The sequence below is a fragment of the Austrofundulus limnaeus genome, unplaced genomic scaffold, assembly GCF_001266775.1.
Source record: "Austrofundulus limnaeus strain Quisiro unplaced genomic scaffold, Austrofundulus_limnaeus-1.0 Scaffold20, whole genome shotgun sequence".
Classification (NCBI taxonomy): domain Eukaryota; kingdom Metazoa; phylum Chordata; class Actinopteri; order Cyprinodontiformes; family Rivulidae; genus Austrofundulus; species Austrofundulus limnaeus.
The window spans coordinates 1,313,796-1,323,687 of record NW_013952422.1 but is presented as its reverse complement, the minus strand read 5'-3'; the positions used below and the strand labels follow the sequence as shown (position 1 = coordinate 1,323,687).

Sequence of the window (9,892 nt, the reverse complement as noted above, 5' to 3'; positions counted from 1 at the left end):
AAATGAAAGGTAGCAGAAGAAGAAAAATCTTGTGATTTCTGCCTCTTTTTCTCAAATAAATAAATTCAATCAAAAATAATCTTCATTTTACAAAAACGTACACAAAATAAAAGAAAAACAATGAAGGTTTAATTCCTTCTTGAGCAACAATACGTACATTATAACTCTATCTTTTAAATGCATACCTACACTTCTACAAATTCTCTTCTCTCTGTTCCTGCCTGACCTCACCTCGGTCTGTCCATCACCAAAACACAAGAATGATCAAAGCAAAGGGTGTAGCAGCTCATCGAAAATCAAAATAAAATTCAGTTTCTGTTATCAGTTGCTCACCAACAGTCTGGATGCCTCAGAATTTGTCACAAAAAAAATAATAATAAAAAGTTACTACCTTTGTAGCTTCCTTTGGACAGAACACCACAGGAACTCCAGTGATTGCTAACTTCGGGTCATCATCAGCGTGTTCCTTCAACACAACCTGAACAGCAGCAGGAGACAACAGAATGTAAAAGAAACACGAACAAACGCACAAAATAAAAGAGTTTTCATAGCTTTTCTTTTTCTTTCTACCTTCATGTCCTCCAGGAGAGCTTGAGGGTTCTCTATTCCCTCTGGAGCACATTTCTTGTTTTCAGGCAGCGACTCCAGCTTCTCGATCAGCGTCCTGAGTCCGATCAGCTCGAACTGGGTCAAATGAGTCCACCTGCTCTGAGGCTCTGAGGCTGGAGAGTCCGAGGGGGTTTTAGGGGAATCCAACAAGGCAGAGCCGGGGTTACAGCTGTCCTCGGAGACAACGGATAAAACAGATTTGAGGAGCTTCACGTCGTCAGGCGAGCAGGGGCCATCTTCAGCTGCTCGCTCCCATTTCTCTTCCTGGTCCTCCCTGACCTGGGGTCCACACGAATCCTCGTTTGTGTCCTGACTTATGGAGTCGGAGGAAAGGCTCTCTGTCTTTGTCTTTGCTTCATCGTCTGAAATGATAAAATGGGACAAAAGTTTCACACTGTTTGAGAACGACCTATGCTCTCTGGAGGATGGTTCGGCGGTGAAGAAGAAGGCAAAGCTCTTGATTTACTCGTCCGTTTGTGTTCCGGCCCTCACCTGGTGTCATGAAACATAAATTCTGACCGAAAGAACAAGATTTTGAACACAAACATTTGAAGTGGGTTGATTCCGTCGGGTTCAGCCTTCGAGTTAAGGGTCAGCTAAGGCGGTTCAGGCGTCTATTTATGATGCCGTGTGAGGGTTTCCCTCCGGAGCTGTAGTGTTTTAGATGTTTTCCTGCTTCAGCACACCAGATCTGAATGAAGGGATTATAAATGGGCTTCAGCAGAACTTGAAAACAGGCCGACGGGGGTTGAGTCAAACACCGAATCAGGTGTGTTGGAGCAGAGAAACAACAAAAACATTAAGAGCAGCGGCCATCAGGGACCAGGACTGGACACCACTGATCCTTTCAAACCTGGAGGAGAGCCCGAGGAAGACCCAGAACTCCCTGGAGGGATTATGTATCACCCTGGGACCCCCACCTCAGGAGGAGCTGGAGAGTGTTGAAGAAGAGGGATTTCTGGGTTGCCTCTGTGGCCAGACAATGGATAAGCATAAGAAAAATGATGGATGGATGAAAACAGATCTCAACTCATAGCATCAAGAATTATTATTATTATTATTATTATTGGTAGGATAACAGTTTGTTGCTGTATTCACAAGCACACTTGAAAACTTTACCATCCGCAGGGGAAAAATAAACAAGATTGAGAAGTATTGTGTCCTTCTCGAAATCTCAGATTTTAAATCCAAATACATACATGTATCTCGATCAAACCTTTCAATACAGTGCTCAATACATTTGTAATCAACAGTACAGATTTTTTACATTTATTTTATCAACTTGTCCTCTGAAGATGCTCTGTGTTAAAGGATCAGTGGATCTGTGTTCAACTGCTCCACCTAGGCTGCATTGATGAGCACAGATCCGCTGAGAAAATTGCTGTTTCAGCAACATTTAATTTAAAAACTGGACTTTTGAGGTTAAACAAATGTTCGTAATTAATTTCAATAAATTACAAGTTAAGTGGGGCATGAAAAATTATCTCTTTTTGTATCAAAAAAATATCGACCCATGTGACTGAAGTATGGAACCGAACTGAATCGCTAATTTTTGTAACACTGCACCCCTGATCCTGAGATATATTTTTGTATATGTATAGCAATTTTGGGGGTTTCAACCACGTACCGTCTCCTATAGAAAAAACTAGAGTCTAAACAATTTACAGATTTTAATCTCATGTTTGGTTTGTTTTGGAAATGGGTTTTTTACTCACCGACTGGCTCTTTACGGATCTCCTGAATAAGGTAGGACCTCTTGGTCAAACAGTACAGGTAGCGCTCCAGGACGTACCAGCACATCTCGTAGTAAAAAGGAAAACGGAATTTGGAATGAACCTGAAGACAAGAACAAAACATTTGTAGCTTCGTGGAGAAAGATTTGCTAAAGAAACATAAAAATATATTATTGAACCACGAAAACACTACAAGAAGAAAATTTTTCGGTAAAAAGAGCAATTAAAACATACATTTTTAATTTAGTGAACAAATCTATAGAAACGAATTACAGAATATATTAGAAATATACAGTCCTGTATATTGAATGTATTTTGTTCTTAATTTCTCCTTTAGTCCAAACAAACTGATTTTTTTGTCTCCTCAGGTAAAAACTTTATTTTCTTAAGCTTCTTATAAAATATTCTAAATAATGTGAAGTTTACAGAGCAAGGCAGATTTCAGCCACACATTAGCAAAAAGGTAAAATCTTACCTTAGTCCGGTTTTCTATCTCGTGGATAGTAAACTGCATAGGAATGTTAAAGCTGTGCAGAATGTTGCCTCCAAACACCAGCGTGTCCGCTGGAGTGTAGACGGCATGAATCCAACCTTAAACATGCAAAAAGAAGATTAGAATGATTTAAAAAAAAGCTTTTAGTTTCTTTTTATTTAAGGGGTCTGGTTTGCTTTCAAATAACTGTGCCGACGTACCAGACGGTATAAAGAAGGTGCATCCTTGTTTAAGCTCAACTCGCTGGCATCCATCGGCTCGGTCTCCCAGGAAGACGTCGCTCTGCTTGCCTGAAAGGACCCAGTCCTCATAAAGAGCCAGGTTGTGTGGAGTTGGAGGCACGAGCCAGAACACCTAACCCAGAAAATATATAAAAACATGGTCGCACATAGAAATCAACTCTAAGGCTTTTAGCAAGAATCCTTTTTAACTAATTTTATACATATACAGCGGGTAAAATAAGTATTGAACACGTCACCATTTTTCTCAGTAAATATATTACTAGAGGTGCTAATGACATGAAATTTTCACCAGATGTTGGTAACAACCCAAGTGATCCATACATACAAAGAAATCAAACCATAAATGTCCAGAAATGAAGTTATTTGTAATAATGTGGAATGGCACAGGGAAAAAGTATTGAACACATGAAGAAAGGGAGGTGTAAAAAGGCATGGAAAGCCAAGACACCAGCTGAACTCTCTCAGTAATTAGAAAGCAAGCCTGCCCCTTGTCAGTGCAAGTTAATATCAGCTGGTTCAGTCCCAAATGATGGCCAGGTATCACACAAGAACCATCTGATGATGGGTAAAAGTAAAGAGCTCTCTCAAGACCTTCACAACCTTATTGTTGCAAAGCATAATGATGGCATCGGTYACAGAAGAATGTCTAAACTTCTGAAGGTTCCAGTGAGCGCTGTTGGGGCCATAATTCAGAAGTGGAAAGAACATTATTTCACCATAAACCGACCACGACCAGGTGCTCCTCGCAAGATTTCTGACAGAGGAGTGAAAAGAATTATCAGAAGAGTTGTCCAAGAGCCAAGGACCACTTGTGGAGAGCTTCAGAAAGACCTGGAATTAGCAGGTACGATTGTTTCAAAGAAAACAATAAGTAATGCACTGAACCACCATGGCCTGTATGCACGCTCACCACGCAAGACTCCACTGCTGAAGAAACAGCATGTTGAAGCTCCTTTAAAGTTTGCTGAACAACATTTAAACAAGCCTGTGTAATACTGGGAGAATATAGTCTGGTCAGAGAGACCAACATTGAACTGTTTGGATGCCAGAATACACATCATGTTTGGAGGTCAAATGGCACTGCACATCAGCCCAAAAACACCATACCAACAGTGAAGTTTGGAGGTGGGAACATCATGGTGTGGGGCTGTTTTTCAGCATATGGTACTGGCAAACTTCAAATAATTGAAGGAAGGATGAGTGGAAAAATGTACAGAGACATTCTAGATAAAAATCTGCTTCCATCTACCAGGATGATGAAGATCAAACGTGGCTGGACATTTCAGCAAGACAATGAGCCCAAACACAAAGCCAAGGAAACTCTCAGTTGGTTTCAGAGAAAGAAACTAAAGCTGCTGGAATGGCCCAGCCAATCACCTGACCTGAATCCAACAGAAAATCTATGGAAAGAACTAAAGATCAGAGTTCATAGAAGAGGTCCACGAAACCTTCAAGATTTGAAGACTGTTTGTGGAAGAATGGGCCAAAATCACACCTGAGCAATGCATGCCACTAGTTTCTCCATACAGGAGGCGTCTTGAAGATGTCATTGACAACAAAGGCTTTTGTACAAAGTATTAGATAAATTTCAGTAAGTGTGTTCAATACTTTTTCCCTGTGCCATTCCACATTATTACAAATAACTTCATTTCTGGACATTTATGGTTTGATTTCTTTGTATGTTTGGATCACTTGGGTTGTTACCGACATCTGGTGAAAATTTCATGTCATTAGCACCTCTAGTAATATATTTACTGAGAAAAATGGTGACGTGTTCAATACTTATTTTACCCGCTGTATTTCCTAATATTGGACCTACTATTGCTAAATGAGAGTTTAAAGCACAAATTATCAGCTGTTGTACAGAAACAGAAGGAACTTACTTTCTGGCCCTTGAATACATGATACCAAACAGAGGTTCCCCCAAAATCGATGTGGAAGTCTGTGTAGCAGCCTTTCACACTCATCAGGCAATACCTGAAAAACAGACCAAAACATTTGGACTGAGTTTTTACTGAAAAAAGAAAAAGTAGTGCAGAAAACTGCTCACAATATCGCTCTTCTACAAACTGAAGTCTGATTAGCACCTCAAGAGAGAAATTATTTACTAATTTAGCAGCTTCAACTTTAAGTGATTTGTGTGCAAATACTTGGTAAATACAGTATATAGAAAAAACTAAATTGCACCATATGCAGTATGTATAAAATACATTATGCCCAGTGTAAAATGAAATGTTAGAAAATTTCACCAACATATTTTTCATTACTTAGCTCACTTTTTGAATGTTAAAAATTTTCCAATAACATTTTATTGTTATTTAGCTTACTGTTCTTACATTTAGCTATTTTTTACTAGATGTTAAATTTCAAAGTAAAAAAACATATTTAAATAATAAATCTATATGTTTAAACCCAAATGTAAAAGTTAAACCTTAAATGTTAAAGTTCACATTTGGTTAGTTTGGAATGGAATGCAGCCTTTGCTGTTGGCACTCGGCTCCTGTTCTTACATCATCATCCTGAGACAATAGCAACCGCTAGCACTCAATGCATTATGTTTGGGTATCAGCTAAGCACATGTTATAAATGATTTGTTATTTATTTGTTTAACTTAATTAATTTTATTCTGTGAACCCGACCAGAAGTAACCTCTGATAAAAACTCTGTTACCGTAAATCAGAGGCGATTGAGGTTAGAAGGAAATCCATTATTGGCTTTGATTCACTTTGTTTTACATCCCCTGATTGGCTGAGAGGCGTTTGTGCAGAGCAGTCAGACCACAACTATTAAAATCTATTTTTCCTCCATAAAAAAAAATAATAATAAATTAAAAATCTGCTCAACAGTCGATCAGGACCACAAAGAGGAGGTGGAAGCGCACTCTGCTTCACAGCAATCGAACAATAAGGGAGAAATCAGTCTGCATGTTTTGAGGTTTAATCTGTTTTTCCTCCTAGACTGAAAACGTAACACCAAAACAGAAACCTCTTACCTTTGGACTTTGGGATACTTCATCTCAGAAATAATGTTGGTGGCTTCTGTTTGGCTTTGCTTCAGGTCAGGAGGCCACATGTTGTCCACCCAGTCCACTTGATCCACCTGTGACAACGATCCAAACTCCATGTTTAGACCTCAGTTGTTCCGTTCTGTGATCCGTTCACACTGTTTCAGAATATCAGCGAGTGTAAAAGTCGTTGTTACCACTTTAGGTCGCTTGATGAGGTTCTCCAGCTTCGTGTGGCTGAACTCCAGGCTGATGACGTTAAAGAGTTTGTCTCGCTCTTCTTCTGGCGTCTCGTAATAGCGAACAAACTGAGCCATGCTCATCTCTGAGCCTTTCTGAGTGCTCACATCCATCACGTCCACAGAGCGTCGACTGCCTGCAGGAATCCACCAGGTGAAATGAACAAATGAGTATTAAAAAGGGACACCTAATAGCATTCGATAGATTTTTAATGCAATCTAAAAGAGCTGGAGAAACCAAATCATATTTGGAATTTGTCCCTGTTTTGCTAAAAAAAATGCATTTATTTCTTCCTCGTGTTCATGCTTCAACACCTCCTGCAGAGTTACACAATGTTTAGCTGGTAAATTCTATAATCTTGCAAACAAAAACACAAATCACAACATCAGCCAAAAAATAAATACGAGTGCATAAAATGCAGTAAGTGTATGAGCTCTCATATAAGTCATTCACAACTTTCACCACTAGGTGGAGCAGTTATTTAAATATGTTTTTTTAAATTACAGTAAGCCAATAAAGATCAAATACAGTTAACTGGATATATAGAGCCAAAAATTTTGATATGTTGAACTATGTTCCTAATAAACAGAAATATTTATGCAAAAAAAATAATTGAATCAGTCCAAGGTAAACTTCTTAGTTTTTGAATGCACTATTTGGTGTCCATTTTCACTTTTAAAATAAAAAAATGCTTATTTCCTTACCTGCTATGAAATAACATATAAAAACAAACACACTTCTGCTACATCCTTGGATGTTTACAACGTTTTCTTAGTTTCTACTTCAAATAAAATTGTCTCTTCTACTTAAATACAGCCTTATCATCCAGGAATTTTATCACAGGTTTGATTGGTCATAATTGGGACAGTTTGAAGGCATTTTTACTGCATTTTCCATCCACAGTTTCTGCTCTAAAGATAATAAATTGGGTTTTTAGGACACATAAACAAACTTATAGAGGTGTAAAAGGATTTTTTTTATCTAGCATTTTTAACTTATCTTAGCTGCTGCAATAATTTTAACGTGTTTTAATTGCAGACTAGTTACAAATGCCTATCTGTACAAACATGTAAATATGTTTGAATGTTTGTGTTTTCAGTCTTCCACTTACCAACTAATCCTTTTATTTCATTGACTGTAAACTCTGGATCAGGCATTCTATAAAAATGATAAAAAGGAGTACATTTAATCAAGAAGTCAACTAATATTTTACACATTGCATAAAGTTTAAAGATTTTTTTTCAATTGACATTAAGTTATAAAGAGATGAAAATGCTGCACAGTTAGTTAGGTAATTAAAAGGTAGGTAATCAAAATTACTTAAAAATATAGTAAGTACAATAAAAAAATTAATGCAGTGACATTAGTCGTATTTAAAAAGAAATACTTGATTTCATTTTGATTGGGGCAAAGGTGAATAAAATTTATAATAAAAACGTAATTTTATCCATAAAGAATTACATTTCAGAAAGCATTGCATTTAGTTTTTGTTTTAGGAAAACAACACAAACTTACACAAAAGAGAAAGCATCCTACATCCTGTGTAACACACACAGTACACCTATAATCTGCTTTTGTGGGAAAAGTCAAAGTTGAACAATTGCAAATACAAAAGTGGTTTCTTTTTTTAATTTAAAACATATTCACTCATTTATTTAAGTACTACTGATAAAAAATAATAATAAACAGTATTATGCAAAGATTCTTACCTGATCCCTAATTCATCTTTCTCTTTAAAAATGAGTGGAGTCCTGAGGGCCTCCTTTTGCACATATTCATAGGTGAAATCTGCAGCACAGCAGATGTTGGTGTTGGTTCAAAGCAAAAACAAACAAACAACATAAATAAATAAAAAAGTTAGTATCAATGATTCTTGAGCATCTGTATTTGACTCCATTCAATCAGTCTTCCTTCAACTGAAGCTCATTCTTAATACAGACAAAACAAAGACCATGCTGTTTGCAAACAAAGAGAAAGTGACCCAAACCTGAGGCTAATGGCTCAGCCAGAGTTTGTAGAAACTTAGAAATATCTTTGCATTATCATTGATCAAAAGTTCTCATTCAAATATCACATTGACTGCTTTTTTTAAAAACTGAAGTTAAAACTAGGATTCTTTTTCAGAAATGTTTCAGGCTTCTCCCTAACTGTTATGTCTGCAGCCTTCTGACCACTATTAGACTTTGGTGATGTTGTATACATGAATGCCCCCGCCAACTCTCTGCATATGTTGGATGTTGCCTATCATGGAGCACTACGATTCATAACAAAACGTAAACCACTCTACACACCACTGCACCCTGTACTCACTGGTAAACTGGCCATTATTATCTACACGCAGACTTCTGTTTATTTTTTCTATACATGAAGAGCCCCATTTGATTGGTGAAATATTTCAAGCTGAATGACAAAATGCATAAATGCAAACTTTTGAGTCAACCATTTATTGCAGTTTATGCAGTTGTTGTAATAAGCATATTGCACAGGCTATTATTGCGATGACGATAAATTTTCCAGATATTGTGCAGCCCTAGTGGGCGCAGTTCCATTCCCAAACACTAGAGGCACTAACGAGTCAAAAAGTGAAGTCCAGCATGAATCAATCTGAAAGAAGTATTTTTCTCTTCTTTAGCGAACTTGAGCAATCCTGCAGAAAATATCTTTCAACAGGGAAACAATGGCTTCATGTTCTCACATGCTTTGAGAATATTTTATCCATTATATAAGGATAATTTAAGCTTTTTTAATAACATTACATTTAGGGTTGGGCAATATTGGCAAAAAAATTAATCACGATTAATTGTGGTATTTAGCTGATAACGAATAATTCGATGATTAATCCCCTGGAGTCCCTGGCCACCCTTACGTCCTAGTCACATGACCAAGTTAGTGGGAAAGATTTGCTCTCCATAAAAGTCTGTTCCAAATTGTGTCAAAATTACAGACTTATGTGTTGATAAATAAATAAATTATAGAACCTTTTTTTTAAATGTTCGTCATATTTGAAGCAGAGAGGAGCACCCAGCGGTCAGTCCGTCTAGTGGTATCGTCAAGTGCCAAAAACCAATCGATTAATGTTTTTCTGACGATTAATTGCACACGATACGATTATAACCAACCCTAATTACATTACAAGTGTTGGAACACATGTGACCGGTTCAATTTATACACCTTACAAAAAAACAATGATTTATGTGCAAGGATGTTGAACAAAGACTTGGCCCCTCTATGAATATTGTGGCCCCTTGCTCAGAAAAATCCTAGATCCGCCACTGCTGTCCAGTTTGATCCCACTGGGTCATTTAAAAATCTTAAAGGAAATGAAAAAATAAATAAATAAACACAATCTGAATTGTGCTCATGCTTTTAGGTTGTGTGTTTAACTCTGATTTCCCCAAATTGTAACTTGACTTTCATGATCATTGTGCAACTGATATTGTATACACTCACCGGCCACTTTATTAGGTACACCACGCTAGTAACAGTTTTGTGGTCATAAAGGGATGGACATGGTCAGCAACAATACTCAGGTAGGCTGTGGCGTTGCAACGATGCTCAATTGGTACCAAGG

At 37.5% G+C, this 9,892-nt stretch overlaps 1 protein-coding gene across 4 annotated transcripts in view; it reads right to left on the bottom strand.

Annotated features, from left to right (window-relative positions):
* Positions 1-9,892, bottom strand: part of kdm2bb (lysine (K)-specific demethylase 2Bb) — a 33,026-nt gene that overhangs the window by 22,230 nt on the left and 904 nt on the right. For all 4 annotated transcript variants that reach the window (XM_014003769.1, XM_014003768.1, XM_014003767.1 and 1 more), the window contains exons 3-12: positions 8,031-8,109; positions 7,433-7,479; positions 6,279-6,457; positions 6,070-6,176; positions 4,961-5,054; positions 3,036-3,189; positions 2,818-2,933; positions 2,325-2,445; positions 571-971; positions 392-478 (exon numbers count right to left, since the gene is read on the bottom strand). In XM_014003769.1, coding sequence (XP_013859223.1) covers positions 392-478; positions 571-971; positions 2,325-2,445; positions 2,818-2,933; positions 3,036-3,189; positions 4,961-5,054; positions 6,070-6,176; positions 6,279-6,457; positions 7,433-7,479; positions 8,031-8,109 — 1,385 coding nt within the window. The remainder of the gene's footprint in view (positions 1-391; positions 479-570; positions 972-2,324; positions 2,446-2,817; positions 2,934-3,035; positions 3,190-4,960; positions 5,055-6,069; positions 6,177-6,278; positions 6,458-7,432; positions 7,480-8,030; positions 8,110-9,892) is intronic.